Source organism: Odocoileus virginianus, chromosome 20, assembly GCF_023699985.2.
Source record: "Odocoileus virginianus isolate 20LAN1187 ecotype Illinois chromosome 20, Ovbor_1.2, whole genome shotgun sequence".
NCBI lineage: Eukaryota > Metazoa > Chordata > Mammalia > Artiodactyla > Cervidae > Odocoileus > Odocoileus virginianus.
This window is the reverse complement of record NC_069693.1, coordinates 49,496,811-49,514,664: the sequence shown is the minus strand read 5'-3', so window position 1 is coordinate 49,514,664 and position 17,854 is coordinate 49,496,811. Positions and strand designations below refer to the sequence as shown.

Below are 17,854 nucleotides of genomic sequence, written 5' to 3'. Positions count from 1 at the left end.
CTTAGTTGGGGATGTGTTTTGCCACTCACACTCGTGAGTCACAACCTGGACCCACACAAGAAGAGTGCGATCAATGAAGGAACTGAGACTGGAACTGTGACCCGGAGCATTATTAATTTCACAGAGTTCAGCCTAATCCTCTGCCCTGGACAGTTTCACACGTGCTGTCGGGGCTCCCGAGGCCTGCCCCGTGCAGCCACACAGCCAGGACGCCACACGAGACAGCACGAAAGCTCTGTGGGGCACGAGTACACGGCTGTGCCGGCGGCTCTCCTGGACCGGGGCACGCGGGGACAGGACCGTGCGTTCGGTCCTTCCCAGCATCACCACAAACCCCCTGCCACAGCACTGAACCGCACCCAATCCGGGAACCCATCAAGGACAATGGCAGACGCCCCATGCCAAGGGTGTCAGCCCAAGACATTACTAGAGACGTTAACTACAGAATAAAACTCAGAGCTACAAGCAGAAAGGAAATTCGGATCTTTAACAGATACCGCCTGTGAACCGGTGAGTACTGCCCGGACCTCCAGCCACTCTGAAGTGACCTGATGCACCACAGCACCCACGTGTCGGGGACACTGCTCTCCGGCCCCTCCCACCTGAGCTGGTCCCTCCCGTCTGGGTCCGTCACGCCAGCCTGCATGCTCTCTTAGTTTCATGGTAGCCACATCTTTTCCTAAAAAGGCAGGCGTCTCGTCTTATCTACCTCCTCAGCCTGTGCCCTCTGCACAGTGGGTCTCAATAAATACCGTGGAACCCACTTATTTCTAGCAGATTTACTCTCCTGACTGCTTGTAGGAGTAAAAAGAGTAGAATAAAAACGTTAGGCCTCCAAATCGCTATTTCCAGTAAAGGTGAAAAAAAAAATTAAACAGAAACGAGACTGTCCTTGAGTCAGAACCACTGGAGTGTGTGGGTACCTGGGATTCATTACTAAGTCTTTTTTGTGTGTTTTGAAAATTTCCACAACACAAAGATTTAGATAGATACAAACAGGTGCAGAAAAATACAGAGACAGACAGACAACAGTGTTTCCGTTATTTCAAGGAAAAAGATACCTGTAAGGTTATTCTTATCAGAGATACTTACCCATAAAGAGGCCCGTCATTGCCAATAGCAGAAACCATGATGACATTGTTAGCTGTTAATTCCCACACCTACAAAATTAGCAAGCATTTACTTATGAAAGGACATCACTTTTAGACAATCAACATATAACTGTCCAAAAACAACCACAACTTTCAAAAATAATACTAAAAGTAAGAGATCCCCTGGAAGTGCAACACTGGGCCGGTAGAGACATGGTATGTCTGGCAGCGAGCGTGTCAGGAAGAGAGACTCCAGGACGCAGGTCCCTGCGGCTCAGCGCAGACCCGGGCTTTCCTGACATGTCCAGAAGGGACGGGCCTCGTGCTCAGCTGAGAGGCACCAACACAGCACCATGACCTGTTGCCCACACAAGTCTCTACAGCTCACGTCCTCAGAGCTGTCCCCATGTGGGTGACAAAGCCACCAGCACACTAGACACCAAGCAAAGTGGGGGAGCGGGAGAGCAGGAGTCGCCACCAAACCAGCACCGTCCCCTGCAGAGACAGGACCAACCTTGTCGACGAAGGGGTGGTCCATGAAGTCAGGGCCGCCAATGCTCAGGTTCAGTACGTCAATCTTCTTCAGGATGGCGTAGTTGAAGGCATCCAGGAACCAGGACGTGTAGGAGACCTGGCCATGTGAGAACAGTGTTTTAGGTACTGCAGTGGAAGTCTCCAAATACCAGACTCCTAGTGGCATGAAGCATTCACGTTAAACTTCAGAAAGAGGTCCCAAGAACCACGAAGGCTCTCCCATGTACACCACTATACCCAGAGCCTCCACTCCTCGGGCCTGGACACGGGGGAGGGCGGGGTCCCAGGTCCTGTCCTGCCGGGTCTCACATCCAGCACCTGCCTGACCTTACGGCTGGCCTGCCTGCCCAGGGGAGACCCCAAACTTCTAGTTGCCGCTCTTGCAGAAGGACTTGTCCTAAGACACATCTATTCAGTTAAGTGTTTTCAAACAGTTTAACATACTTGTCTAATATTCTTTATTCCTAAACAGACTGAATGTCATTTCACAGAATTATTTCTCTGATAGTTATTATTTCTTTCATAGCTTCCTCATAAAAGTTAAGTTACTTCATGTACCACCATTCAGGTGCTTTATAAGACAAAATTAAATAGAGTAGAAAATAACAGACTGAAACAATGGAGTAAAGTGCTGGAGGGAATAAAAAGACTTTCAATCCAGAATTTGATGCTCAGTTAAAATAGTTTTTTGAGAATAAAGATGAAATAAAGATCTTTTCAGATAAACTAGACCTGAAAGAAATCAAAGCTAACAGACTACATTACAAGCAATACTAAAGGCATCTCTTCATGCTGAAAGGAAATTACATGATGTGGAAACTTAGATCCACAGGTAAAAATAAAGAACATTAGAAATTAAAAACATGTGAATAAACACAAAATGTTTTAAAAAAACTGCAGAAAGAGAATATGATTCAGAGTTATGTTTTTTAAAGGCTTTTAAACAAGACAATACAGTTACAGTAGCTTGAATATGCAAAAGAAATTCTAGGAGGAGAGAATATAAGAAAAAAAGAAACCATCACACGGGGGACATGGGGAAGTGAGGTAAAAACCTGCTGGATGGGAGGGTTGGGAGAATTATCCCTGTGTGCCCTGGATGTTTGTGAACTATGTATTACCTGGGCAAAAATTAGACTTTACCAATAAATAAATAACCAGGACCCTCCCTCTTTTCAGTAATGTTTCCAAACGCAGAGGGAGGGAGCAAGCTTCTAAATCCTCGTGACCCAACATGATGCTGGTTGCTGGGCACAAAGTGACCCTCAAGGCGGTCAGTCCAGCAAAGTAGCAAGAACACAAACATGGATTATTCTCAAGTACAAGTGTGACCAAGGCGTGGTGGACAGGAGAAACGGGAGGTCAAGGAACACCCCTGGAGCAGGGTCTTGGGTTCCGGTTAGGCTGGTGGAGGGGGTGGCGGGAGGAGGGCAAAGCCACTTGGGGGGCCGGGAGATGCTCAGCATCACGGATGTGCACTGCCTTTAAACCAGCACATCTCTTCTGGAGTTTCGACTTTTCACATTTTAAAACCAATTCTTTAAGTTTCAGGGGCCCTCAAAACACATACCTGGTTGTTGGTAAAGACTCTGAAAATATGAAGTTCTGCATCAGGAGCAAATCCCTGGCACTCTCTCATGCTGGCTATCACACCTGCCACGAACGTGCCGTGGCCCAGACCTGCTGTCCAAAAGGAAAAAGGCATGAAGCACAGCTGGTAATGTGGGTCATCGATTCAAAGAGACTCGTTCTCCAAGTCCAAGCCAGAGTCCCCAGTGCCTCTCCAGGGCCTCCACTCAGAGCCTGCACCTCACCAGCCCCACCTCGGGGGCCAGCAGCTTCTGCTCCCCCAGAACTGCAAGGATTCCTCCCACCAGGAAACCCCTCTCCTCAGTCACCTCCCAACCTCCTGACATAATTAGAAAAGCTTCTGCCAAAGGCACAAAACAAGTTGAATTTGTCTGAATAACTATCGTACATAGACTATTTAATCATTTAGAGAAAAACCCCCTCAGCTGATAAAAGGGAGGATGGGAGCAACCGGAAAGGTCCCTCAGGCCCACCGTCGTCCAGCGTTCGCTCATTGGTCCAGTTGGTTCTCTCCTTCACGTTTTTGAAGTGGGGGTGCTTCTCACTTAGCCCAGTGTCAAACACAGCAACCCTTACGTTAGTGCCTTATTCCAAGAAGAAAGCAGAATCGTGTTCAGAGAAACCACTCTTCTGGATTTTTGTCTATAAAATACGTTCCTCGTTGGGACCCACACAGAACACCAAGGGACCCAGGGCAAAGCCCACCCACAGAATGCACACAGTAGGGAGATGCCCAGGGCCTGGCTGAGCCGAGGCCAGAGAGAGGGGACAGCTGAGAATGGCCTCCGCCAGCTGCTAAGGAAGACCCACAGACACACAGGAGGTCCCTCTGGCCACCGCTCAACTGTCACCCGCGCCCGGGGGTGAAACCACCACCCCCAAATCCTCCGCCCAAGATGGACTGTCCTCTTCAGGCCATTTTCTCCAGGCTCCTTTCCCCTTAGCGGGGCCCTGGTAGTGCAGAGCACAAGGCCCTCACTCATGGCGGGGGCGGGGGGCTCCTCCTCCTGACAAGGACTCAGAGCTGTTTACTCATGACAACAGCTCTGCAGACAGGAGCTTTCACCTACACGCAGGGAAAGCCACACTTAAAGGAAAACCGCTGCACCACACACTTTCCTATAATAACAAGTCTATTTCAGATACTGGCCAAAAGCTATGTGCTCCAATGTGAAATATGATTGATACTGTCAGATCAAGAAATTCTAGAAAATATGTAGAGAAAAAAATACAAGATACTCATATGATTTAAAAGCTAACAGGAGTAAGCCTTGATACGTAAATATCTTTCCAGTAAAAGAGTTGTGTTCACATATCAGTATTACATTAAATAATCAATTACAATGAAATAACCATCAAAGTATATCATTTCCTTTTTTAAAATGCACACACAATACTAAAAAACAGCTAGTTTGGGGGAAACTGATGATTAAGAGAATTTCTGTTTTCTGAAGCTTTTGCCCTAAAAAGGCAAATCAAAAGGAAATCATCATTTAATAAAATGTCAGTCTCCTGAGTGTTAAGTCTGAGCAGGGGTAAGGTCTCTGGGTCTCTAAGCCAAGGAGAAATGGAATGACACCAAGACAAACTGTGACGTATGAGGAGCCAGAGACATGAGTTGATGTTTAGGATCCAAACTTCCACAGCAGTTAAAACAGGAATTTTCTGCCATGATGAATCAGTAAGAAAAAACATTTGATTGGTTGTGAGTTCTATTTTCTAAGAAACGGTCTTTAATACTGTTTCCTGTTCTGAAACAAAAGATCACAACCTCGACAATCACTTAGCCACACTGCACACAGGCCACTGCATGGGAGTCTGTGCCCAAACCAAGGTGACGTCTCTGGATCTGACCTCCTTCCCTGGGAAATGACAGAACTCTGCTGGACCGCCAGTCAGCCCTGGCGTGGGCAGCACTGTGTCTGCCCTGAAGGAAGGAACGTGCCCTGACCACCTCAGAAACAGTAAGACACAAAAAGTGAGCAGGACTAGACAAAGACAGGAGCTGTCACCCACACGCAGGACAAAGGGACAGCTGAGTGCTCAACCTGCAGAAGGACAGATGCATGAGGGGGCACACCCTCAGCCACAGGTCTGGAGAGGGAAGCGGCTTCCCGGCTCCCAGGCCCACCTGTGTAGCCCATCTGCCACAGCACGTCGGCCTGCAGCGTCTGGGCCACCTGGCGCGGGATGGCCCTGAGCAGCCGCCGACTCGAGTGTCTCCCGGTGGCGTGCCAGAAGCCGGAGCCCAGGGAGAGGCTGGCCCTGCGCAGGGGCCGTGACGACTGCCACTTCTGGCTCCAGCGGGTCTCGTTACAGGGCGCGCCGGGCTCAGCTGCAGGCAAGGAGAGAGAGCAGAAACTCAGGACGCGTGCCTGTCAGGGGCAACTCCTTCCACCAGGGCAGTGACCCCCGCCTGAAACCCCCGTGCGGCAGAGTGACACTCTCCCCCTCTGCTAGAAGGAACTTCTCAACACGGTTACGCTCACAGGACATTATTTAGCCACCACATTCTTTCCAAACAGTTCTTTACCTGGAATCTTCTAACCAATAAGAGGGAGGGAACAAATGATAAAATAATCATTTCTAAAGAGATAAAGTCAGTTTTGATACTGGAATTGAAGAAATGCTTGGTATTTCACCAACCACTTATTCTCAATGAACCAGAAAAGGGGTGGGGGGAAGGCGGAGTGCAAGAAAGCAACGGTGCAGTTTCTCTGTTTACTGCGTGATCTCAGACAGGAAGAAGCCCTGTGACCCCAGGACACCTTGGTCCAACCTTGTCCTACTGGGACCTGCTCAACGTCCTCAGCACAAGTATCTACTAGAACATCGCCCTTCAAAACACAAAACACCTACAGAGGACTCAGGGAGAACTACTGGGGGTGACATTTTACATCTTGATTTTGTTGGTGGGTACCTGACTGCACTTTTATCAAGACCTGCCAAACTGTGCACTAAAAAGCATGAATTTTACCATCCATAAACATTCATTTTTTTAATGGAAGAAAAAAGTAGAAATATCACAACGGTGTCCCTTGACCTTTCAAAAACCATGCTATAAAGAAGAAAAAAACATATTTCAAACCCTTCTCTACAGGACCATCTGTAATACTACTGAGGTTCTGTTTCTAAAGGAAGTTGTTCTCTCTCTCCTTCCAGTCTCACCAGGCTGCACCCATGAAAACACGAGGACCTGGAGAAATACACAGTTGTGTCAATTCCATTAAGTGCCTATTTGCACACTGCCACTGAAAACGATTCCGCACTGACGCTCCCACATTGACTCTGCCTTCAGTCAACAGCCGGGGCACTGACTGAAGCACAATATTCAAACCAAGGAGGGCCTGCCGGGCTCTCCCTCCAGCACACCGTACTACACCTGGAGGACTGGACCCGGTTCTGGCTTTACTCGTTAGGAGCAATTCAGAGAAAACGGGACACACCTGAAAGCAAGCCATCAAAAGGGCTAGGCCAGGCCATGTGAGCAGCCCCTGAAGGAACTGGTATCTACTATCCCAGAGACAAGTAACAGATACGGGACACCAAGAGGTCCTCCAAACGCCTCGCAGTGCTGTCTCGTGGAAATCGGGTCAGCTCTGTCTTACAGCCCACCAAGACCAGGGGTGGGATCCAGAGTGTGACAGGTTCCGATCCAAACTAAGCAAACCATTCTAACAGAGCCACAGAAAAATAAGTTGGTTTTTTTTATTTTTTTTTGGCTGCACTATACAGCACACAGAATCTTAATTCCCTGACTAGGGACTGAATCTGGGCCCCAGCACTGAAAGCTCGGAGTCCTGACCACTGGAGCGCCAGGGAATTCCCAAAAACGAATATTTAACATCTGCTTATAACAGCCCAAGAACTCTGCTGAGTTTTCTCCACATGCACTATTTCCTTTCACCTTCGGAAGAACTCATCTGGGTAGCATCATCTCCATTTTCTGGATGAGCGGAGCAGAAGCTTAAAGAAAAGGTGCTCACCACAGGTACCCACAGCTCCTGACCAGAGGAAGAGATACACTATTTCCTTTCAGGGCACCCCAGCAACTGACAACCACGCTAGAGAGGGTACAGAAGGGGACCCCCAACCATGAAACTCTACATGCTTCCTGTGCTACCACATTCCCTAAAATACTCTGCAGCTCTTTAAAGAAAAAGGCACGAGGCATACATTTGGCTAACTGCACAGGTCTGATTTGTTTTTATCTTCATGGATTGCTTTGAGGTGACTGCTTTTCAAAGAGAAAAAGCACCACGAAACAAAAGGACGAGTGGAAAGAGCTCTGTCGAGCCAGACACCCCTGAGTTCCACAGCTGGCACGGGAACTGGCTTGTCCCCTGGGTGTGTTTTTAAACCTCAGAGGCTCTCAGGCCTCATGTGACAAACATCTTATTTTGTTTTTCTTCTAATGAAAGAAATAATAAGCGATAACAGCTACTACCTATTTGCTACCCCAGTTTCTGACGAACAGGGAAAAACCCTTTCCCCTTTGGTAGTATACCTGCTTTGGAAACTAGCATGTAATAATCTGCAATTGGTTATCTGAGAAGGAACTTCTCTCCACAGGCCTGTTGTAAGGACTCAGGGAGTGAGCCCTGGAGCTGAAAGGGACTCAGCAGATTCCTTCCATCCCCGCACATGCCCAGCTTCCAGCTTCAACAAGCCTGGCTGAGGCACAATGGTGCAGTCAGGAGGGTCTGAGAAAAGCAAAATGAAACCCAAAGAAAAGGCATTTTGCCAGATGCATCCAAAATAAAAACATGCACTGAAAGACCAAAATGCAAGCAAGGGGACTCAAAGACACCATCTTGGTTTCCGAGTGTGAAGGGGCGTCAGGGCCTCACAGCCTGAAGGCCCTGAGAGAAACCTGGTGAAAATCTCTTCCCACACAACAGAGATCACTCTTACTGCAAACTTTCGATCAGAAGCACAAAGTCTCTTTTCTGTTTTTTTTAATTCCTGCTGAAAAAGTGTTCACAGCTGATGAAACACGGGTGTTCACTGTACTATTTCTCGATACTACCCTGGGTGAACACGCACACCCCCTCTGTTTCCAGCACAGCAAAAACGCACACAGACCAGCCCTCAGGAGCAGCACTCACCCTCCGTGTACTTGAGAGAACGAAAGACTTTCCGCTGGGGTGTTACCCGCTTGATGTTCGGATGGTCTTCAAGAGTCAGCAGCCCTGCCTTCTGTTTCTCTTTTATCTGAATCACCTCAAAATCACTAGGGTAGTCACTGGATGGATTGTTTCGAGGTATAATTCTCCAGTTGTCGATTGCACTGCTCTTCAGGGCGCTTGAAATAAATGAATTTCTAGCTTTGGCCGTAAAATATCCATTGAAAGCCACAATGTACTCTGAAATCAATGACCACACACACACAAAAAAGAACTTATGAACCTATATTATGACATTATACAAGATTATATCTAATACAAAATTTTCCTGGTAAAAGAAAACATATATATCATAAAACCTACAGCAGAAAGAGCAGTAAACAGACTAGTTTAAACACCCTGGATGGCAGTTTCCAGAGCTCTGAGCTAAAACGATCTGGATGAACCCCACTGATCACAGGACACAGCACTCAAAACCAGACACCTGAGCTATTTTTCAAACACCGAATGTTAAGAGAAGTTTGAGCATGTGGCAGAGAAATGCACGTAAGGTTTCAAGTAGGAAGGAGGAATTCAGAGAAGTGAAGGCTCCCTTCTTCCTGGAAAGTTAACGAAACTTAGAGCAGATCATATAAGACTCATTGCTTAGTTATTCACAACTGGTCACATAAACTTTCATCCCCTCCAAAGTACCCACCCTCACCAGCTACCATGACATCTGTTCCATGGAATTCAATTTTAGGGAAACAATTCAGAATGTCAATTTCCTTGCTTTATATAAAATAATTAAACTGAAAAAACAAACCAGCAGAATTAATATACAAACACTATGCACTCAGCCCATTTTATATTTATTGCAGAAGAGAGGGAAATGTTTTTGGCAAAAGCTAATGTTTATAATAACTCTGAAAAAAGAAAACAAAAAAAACCCAACACACTGAGGGGCAAGTCCCTAACATTTAAAATAATATCATTACCATATTCCACAACCGTTGAGGAGAACTCCACCTTCAAATCCAGGTGGGAACAGCCAGGGCACGGGGCCTTTTCAAAAGGTTTCTTTTCCAGTCTGTCGCCCAGATGCTTCTTCCCACAGAGCAAAACCACCAGCAGAAGCAGCCAGATGTTGACAAGCTTCATGGTCGTGAGTATGGTCATAAAATCGCATAAACTCAAATCGTACTTTTTTCTTCCTTGATTATAAGTTAATTTTTGTTTCAGCTAAAAGCTGAAACATTACTGATCCGCCATTTTACAGTCTTGTCCAACGTAAATAAAAGTTAAATTTCATGGCCTCTGTGGCTTGGCCTGAAACGAGGCTTTCATTTCTTTCTTCGCTTCTTCTCCATCTTGGGCCTCAGGCTTCGCTCACTCCGGCCCAGGCCCCTGAGTCCTACACTCCATGTGCACCACGGAACCAAAGTCCAGCGGGGAAGTGATCACTCTGTGAGCCAGTCTACAAAACAAAGCAAGCACACAGGGACATGAGCAGCGCGCCGACAGAGCCACAGAGGTTCATGACCTCTGCAATTTGGGTAAGAGGGTCTAAAAGACACACCAGCTATAAGACAAAACAAAGGCATGATGCAACCATGAAATATTTATGGGCTCATTTTAATTTAGTTATTCCTCACCCCTTTCAGGGGGAAAAGAAAGTTTTAAGACAGCTTCAAAAATAAAATAGGATAAAATAAATGAGAAAAATGGAGAAAAACAAGACTAACAAATAACCCCCAGAATAATAAGCACATTAGCCCTAAGCTAATGAATGGGAGTCATGAGTCTTTGCCCAAGTTCCTTCCCTTTGCCTCAATTTCAGATTCTTGTCTTTTTCTATCAATTGCATTTCTTTACCCCAGGGCATTGCCCCAATCAGCACTTTAATTCCCCATGTGTATTTAATTCCCCACATGTGTTAGTCCCTCAGTGTGTTGGACTCTGCAACCCAAGGCCCCTCTGTCTATAGGATTCTCCAGGCAAGAACATTGGAGTGGGTTGCCAACTAAATTCCACCAGTTTTTCAAGTAAAAGCTTGGTACACATTCTTTTCTTTCTATATAAAAGTAACATCTGAGAACAGACTAATTTCCATACAATTCATGTACCTACCACCCTCTAAGACACACAGTGCTCTGAAATTACTCAAATTACACTTTTTCAGGTTTTGAAATATTTTCTGCCAATTCTGTGAAGAGAGCATGGAAGAGTTTTTATTGTCAGTAAATGTATTTTACCTCAAGCCGCAACTTAGACTTTTAACCTGCTGAATGTGTTATAAAATCAGATTATCTCTTTACTGGATGTGGTATGAGAGGACAGACAGTTGGTGAGGTAAAAGCTGTTGCCAGAGAAAAATGTGACTTGAGTATTAAATTGCATGTGAGCACAAATACCTTTCAAAATATCTGAATGGCAAGGAAAAGGGTAATTCTTCACAGTGAAGAATAGAACAGCAGTTAAAAAACAAAAAACACAGGCTGTAGAATGTCCAGAAAGATACACTGCACAGATCACATCAGAAACATAAATTACCCAACAGGGGGAAAACAGAGCAATGAGACAGTCCTTCCTTCCATCACTACTTGTTTCTTAGAAGAAAACATTTAGGACAAGGAGTCAGCCCCTTTTCGAGAGAGGTGTGTCAAGGTGTTAATAAATCCATTCTTCCAGCAGAAACTGGTATCTGAGAATAAAAACAAGGGGTTTGTGGTTTCTGGGACTATTCACAAGTGCTTCTATTAGGAAAGCACTGATAAACAGGAAAACAGTGATAAAGACAGGTAAGCCGTTGGAGTATTTAAACAATCTCTGAAATAATAATTAGGACATTCATCATTATAATAACAAGTGATATGGAAAGCAGGCCTAACTGGAAACCAAGGCTGATGGAACAGTTAATCAGATAGAAGTGAAATATTAAAAGCTATTTCCATAGCAACATGGAGAATAAGAGAATTATTCTCTTATTAAAACCAACGACCAGAAGAGAAAGATGGAAGAAGAGCAACAGGAGATACCAAAGCCACCCCAAGCTGTTTTAGAGGAAGCCACCTGGCAGTGAGCCCCAAGTTCCTGTTCATACTTGGTACAGCAGTGGGGTATCGCAGAACACAGTTACCTGAGGCATACACCTGAGTCTGCATACAGGTCAAAGAAGAGAAAGCCAGTCACAGTGACAAAGGCTCACATGATACAGGAAATGAACTTACTGTGAAAAAACAATTAAAAAAATAAAATACAAATAGAGCGCTACAGAATCTATGACACATTTGGACTGGATACCACACACATATTAGTGAGCCACACTAGTGAGCAAATGTTAGATTCAGTGAGTTTAGTTACATCAACTTTCATTAAACCTGTTCCAAAATAATTCACACACAGGTAAAGACAATGAACTTAAAAGTCAGCCTGTGGGGAGAGAGCCGACGCCCTCTTACAACTGAGGCAGTGCCCACACCATCACTGGGGTCGCAAGACCAGCCACCGGCCACGGACCTCTGCGGGCCTGGCCTGTTTGCTTTAAGATGCAGTCCCCCACTCCTCCGTGGGGCTCCGAAGGCACCCCTCACCGTGTCCACGACGGCTCCTTCCACTCACTCCCCAGTGCATACCTGGAGAGCTAGTTCCCCCGGCCAGGCTCACCATCTAGTAGCAAACACACATGCAGCAACAAGCATAGATAAGCACAGAGGATGGAAACACAGACACTTAGGAAAGGAAAGACACTTTTTATAAAAGCAACAGGCTGAGGACACGAAGGCAGCTGTTGGTGGGAGAGCCTCAGCAGCCCAGCCTATGTGAAGTGATGGATACTGGGGCGGGGCGTGAGGCCCCCGGGGTGTCAGAGTCTGAGTAAGGGGTCAGCAGTGACAGAAGGACACTGATTGGGTCAATTAAATATTTTGTGGAGAACGGAGGCACCTTTCTCACCGTCAGAGAAGGAAGTCTCAAACATGAAGGGAAACACTGGAATGAGCCATGCAGGATAACAATGGAAATACTGGTGTGAATGCAAGGTTTTCAACAGACAGGTGTAGAAACATACACTCGCACCAACACATGGACATGTATATCCTAGCTGTGTCTGCTGAAAGAAAGAACATGGGGGCAGCAATATTCTCATAGGAAGGAACCTCCCTCACCCCCACTAGTGCCCAGCACTGGTTTTCTAAACACTATACTCCATTGAAACAAACCAGACTCCTTAGAGAGAGAGCGAGTTTCAGGCTGGGCAGGGGAAAAAGAGACAAATCTGGAACATGTGTGCCAAAGGGGAAGAAGGGCTCACAGAAAGGTGGGGAGGGTCACAGGGGCCCGCTGGGGTCTATGCATCAAAGTAAATGGTGAAAGTAACAGATCTTGACCCACTGAAGACAAAAGGAAAACACGAGTCCACCGTGGCATACACACAGAAAATAAACTGAAGTGCGAAGAGGATTAAGCTATTTACATGATCTCAGAATGCCTCCCAACAAAATCCTGATTTACAAAAGGAAGTAGAGGAATGCTAGGGTGGAGACGCTTCATCAAGTTAACCAGAGATGGGACAAACAGACCCGGGTCCACCAGGCAGACGTGGTAGGAGAGCCTGGCATCTCCTGAGGGGTTCCTGCCAAAGACACACAACTTCAATCAGGTCATGAGCAAACATCAGGACCCAAACTGAGGGACATCTTTCAGAACGACTGGCCTACAACCACCCTAAGTACTGAGGTAATGAAAACCAAGAACGGCTGAGATTAGGCTCCAGACTGAAGGCAACTCAAGACTCTGAACTGGATCCCTTTGCTGTGAGGACATTACTGGAACGAACAACTGGCAAAACCTCCATGGGACCAGCCTGTGATTAGATAGTGGTGGAGTATCATGACTAACTGCTGGACTCTGAAGGCTGTGCCGTGCTTATGGAAGAAGGTCCTTGCTTGCAGGAAATGCCCACTACAGTGCCTGGGGATCAAGGGCATCAGATCTGCAACTTACTTAAGAATGCAGAGAAAAAAGGGCTTGTACTATTCTTCCACCCTTTCTGAAATGGTGGAAATGGTTTCCAAGATAAACAAACAAAAAAAAGGTCCTATATCTAGTCTCAGTTGCTAGGACTGCCCTCAGGAGGGTGGGAGTATGAATTTGAAAATGTAGGGGAGGAGTGGAGGCAACTTTAAGCCTCTTTAGACTCAGTCTGCACCGACCCAATGTGTGCACAACCAGACCACGGACCTTGTCAAACAGATTTACAACCATCAACTGTCACAAAGAATGACACCTGAACATCCCAAAAGATGTGCTGGGCTACTTACAGGGAAATTAAAAGTATTTCTCATTCTGAGGAATTAAGGAATTGAGATAGTAAACGGCCGCTAGAATTAACCCCAGTGTCTCTATAATTTACATCATAAAAGTTAGGTAACATTTTGACAGACAAAACTGAGACAGCCAGATAAAATGAAATCAAGCTTAAGAATTCAACCTGAATACTTTCCTAGTTTGCTAGTGAATGTAAAAAACTCATGACCTTTTAGAGTTGAAACTTGTCAATACGTGAATGTAAGAAACTTCAGCCTGATAAATTCGGTAATAACAACGATGAACACATACTGAGCACTCAGCATGTGGCAGACACTATCCCACGTAATGTGCATGTATTAACTCACTTAATCCTTACAACAATCTGTCCCCACCCCACTTTCAACAAGAAAACTGAGGTCTAGCCTGGCTCAGCACTGCCTAGAGTCACCTGGCAGTGAGTGGGGAAGTTGGGCCGGGAACATTCGTGGTCTGGCTCCAGAGGCCACACTCTTAAGAGGAATGTTACCCTGCTTTCCTGAAATCCAGAGAAGTATGAATCTGAGAGCACACAATTTATGTCCAAGGCTTTTAACTGGGGAAAAATCAGAGACCACCTAAAATGCAACAGGGAACTAGCTAAATAATTTATGTACATTATGGAATGCAATACAGCAATTTAAAATTAGGCTCCCTGGGAAGGCTGAATAATGGTTCCCAAACGATGTCCGCAGAACTTATGTTACTTTATATGGCTGACAGGACTCGGCAGGTGTAACTAAAAGGATGTCGTGATGGGGAAAGCATCCTGGATGGTCCACCTGAGTCCAGAGTAACAACAAAGAGTCTTTATAAGAGGGAGGCAGGGGAGTGATGATGGGAGCGTGAGGCTTAAGTGATACCAGGAGGAGGTCAGGCACCAAAGACTGCAGGTACCTCTGGATGCTGGAAAAGGGATGGAAACACATGCTCCCTGGAACTTCCAGAAGGAATGAAGCTGACACCTTGACTTCGGCCCAGTGAGACTGATCTCAGACTACTCACCTCCAGAACTGCAAGACAACAAATCTGTGTTGCTTTAAGCCAACAAGTGTGTAGAAATTTGTTACAGCAGCCACAGGAAGCTAACATGCTTCCCAGAGAATATGGGGGAAGTGCTAATGAAATATTAAATAAAACAGTTAATGTGATCCAAATTTTCATTTTTAAATATGTAACTATATGCACCAGGGAAAAAGAACATGAAAAAAGATAACTTTGTGCAATAAAACTTGCACAGTCAGTCAAAATACATTAAAAATGTAATTTCAACTATATAGTTGTATACAGATCCCTTAAAAGGAATCTGCATGTGTGCGTGCTAAAACACTTCAGTCATGTCTGACTCTCTTGAGACCCCATGAGCTGTAGCCCACCAGGCTCCTCTGTATGTGGGATTCTCCAGGCAAAAATACTAGAGTGGGTTGCCATGCTCTCCTCCAGAAAAGGAATCTATTTCCTAGGATTTGTTTTCAAAAAATCTGTCTACCTCCTAACTTAAGGTTATGCTTTCAGCTAGTTCATTCTAAACAGCTTTGTCATCTGTAATATCACTTACTTACAGGGCCTGGTTAGGGTTGTCTCTGGATCTACTAACTGTTGACTGGATTTAATTTCTACAGTTTATGTAAAAGGCCTGGTTATTTTTCCACACAAAGGTACACCCTAAAAGAAGGTATTTACAACATCATGCATTTTCCATAAGTAAGTATATCTCCAATACAGGTACAATCAAAAAATATTTGACATCAAATACTAAATATAAAATACAAAGCTCAAATAGCTCAAATAATACAATGCCAAGAATAAGATTTAATGAGACGTGTATAAGAGGGAGACAAAGTAGAGGAGATGTATTACTTGGGCAGGCAACAGTTAACACTTCTCATAGCCCAGAATTTTCTATTTTGCATTATAAAACAGTGTCACTGGGATAATGATTCTGGGTATAGCTAAAGTACATACAAATTTGTTTCTTTGCAAATAATTAAAGAACACAAGTCAGGGAAATGACTTTTATCACCTAAATTAGTCATCTAATTAGGAAGATGCACCTTGCTTTTTAATGACCCTTTACTGAAACAGATCCAGAGAAAACTGTTTAGGCCACAAAAGGGTACCATTCAGTTCAATCAAAATTTGGCTGTAAAAATACCACTTTCATAACTAATTGCACACTCGACTGTATGACCACTGTTTAACAGACTAACATTTGAGAGATGCCAGCCCACACTATCTTAAAACAAAGGTGTATTCTTAAGCCTGATTGAACTATTCATGCTGGCACATTCGCCCATCAGTAGGTTTTGCAGGGGGAAATTGAGCCCCGAAAGTCAAGAGCACCAGTCAAGAGTCACGGTCCACATTGTTTTTACTGTCTGCTCTTCCGCAGAGGCTGCTGCTGTCTCCTCATTCTCTTCACCCTCCCACCATCCAGGACCGGCCAGCCACAAAGGAGGCTCACACTTTCCGCATTGTAAACTCATTCCTTAAGCAACCTTAGGCAAAAAGACATCCTCAATATTAGTAAACCAAGTGAACAGATTTCTGGAGCAGGTCAAAACTGATTAGGCCACAGGGAGGAGGAAATCATTTTCAAGCTGACTCAGATCATACACTGAGAGACCAAGGTCCATCTCCCATTCTTAATATTTCAAGTCATCAAGGGCTGGACTTGCCAAGTTCTTCCAATAAAATATAAGCAGTATCTCAACTCTCTTGGGATGTAAAGGGGCAGATGCAAATATACCACCCCCCACTCCACTTAAAGCACTGCACTTGGAGCTACATGCAGTCTATTGGGCCTGCGGCCTCTACTTACCCTGGCACTTACTGTGGCTGCCACACAAATGACAGAGACAGCAGGCGGGGCAAGAACAATCTCCCACCAGACTGACAGACAAGGGAAGCACATAACATGAGAAGGACACAAAGGCGATGATAAAACCTCCTGTCTCTTCAGAAGGGAGCCTGCAACATCTCACGTGGCCCGAGGAGCTTCTAAGGCGCTGCAAGCACTAGACTAGAAATGCTTTATTTACAGACACAACCAACTCTTGATTATAAGGCTACCTGGGAAGCACAATGGAGTTAGCTTATGGGCCAGGGTCCCACCCGGCCTCCCCAGGCGTCCCCCTCCCCACCTCTAAGAAAAAGGGCTCTAGCCATCTGCTTCATACATGGCAACAAAAAACATTATCTGCAAGAAGTGTCCTGCATGAATGGATAAACAAAATGTGTTACATGCCAACAGTGGAGTATTAGGGTGCCGTAAAAAGGAATGGAGTATTAAGGGAAGGGGTAAACTAGGAGTTTAGGATTATCAGATACGCACCACTATATATGGGGGCTTCCCTGATGGCCCAGATGGTCAAGAATCTGCCTGCAATGCAGGAGACATGGGGCAGGAGACCCAGGTTCAATCCCTGGGTCAGGAGGATCCCTTGGAAAAGGGAATCACAACCCACTCCAGTATTCTTGCCTGGAGAATTCTAAGCAAAGAGTCTAAGGGGCTGCAAAGATAAACAAGGACATACTGTATAGCATGACCTTCCCAGGTGGCACTACTAGTTAAGAACCTGCCTCCCAATGCAGGAGCTGTAAAGGGACATGGGTTTGATCCCTGGGTCAAGAGGATGCCCTGGAGGAGGGGATGGCAATCAACTCCAGTATTCTTGCCTGGAGAAGCCCGTGGACAGAGGAGCCTGGCGGGTTACAGTTCACAGGGTCGCAAAGAGTTGAATGGGACTGAAGCAACTTAGCACTGTACAGCACAGAGAACTATGTTCAATATCTTGTAATAACCTACAATGGAAAAGAATCTGAAAGAGAATACACATATGTATAAGTGAATCACTTTGGCTGTGCACCTGAAACTGACATAACATTGTAAAGCAATTGTACTTTTTTTTTTAAAGAAAGAATGACACACCAATACAGGGTATAAATTACATGAAGTTTAAAAACAGTCTGCAAAGCAAAAGAAGCCAGACACAACAGTCACATATGACCCCATCTGAATACACGAAATAGTCAAAAAAGACAAATCCAAGGAGACAGCAAATTAGTGGTCGCCTGGAGCTGGAGTTAGAAATGGGCAGTGACTGCAAATGGGCACAGTGGGGGATCTTTTGGAGATGGAAGAAATGTTCTAAAACTGGATTATGATGATTGCACAACTGCAGACTT

At 45.3% G+C, this 17,854-nt stretch overlaps 1 protein-coding gene across 3 annotated transcripts in view; it reads right to left on the bottom strand.

Annotated features, from left to right (window-relative positions):
- MBTPS1 (membrane bound transcription factor peptidase, site 1) overlaps positions 1 to 17,854 on the bottom strand; it is a 44,962-nt gene that overhangs the window by 25,931 nt on the left and 1,177 nt on the right. For all 3 annotated transcript variants that reach the window (XM_070451464.1, XM_020896579.2, XM_020896589.2), the window contains 7 exons: positions 9,319 to 9,797; positions 8,324 to 8,581; positions 5,347 to 5,550; positions 3,689 to 3,799; positions 3,196 to 3,305; positions 1,606 to 1,722; positions 1,093 to 1,160 (listed from right to left, as the gene is read on the bottom strand). In XM_070451464.1, coding sequence (XP_070307565.1) covers positions 1,093 to 1,160; positions 1,606 to 1,722; positions 3,196 to 3,305; positions 3,689 to 3,799; positions 5,347 to 5,550; positions 8,324 to 8,581; positions 9,319 to 9,499 — 1,049 coding nt within the window. In that variant the 5' untranslated portion in view covers positions 9,500 to 9,797. The remainder of the gene's footprint in view (positions 1 to 1,092; positions 1,161 to 1,605; positions 1,723 to 3,195; positions 3,306 to 3,688; positions 3,800 to 5,346; positions 5,551 to 8,323; positions 8,582 to 9,318; positions 9,798 to 17,854) is intronic.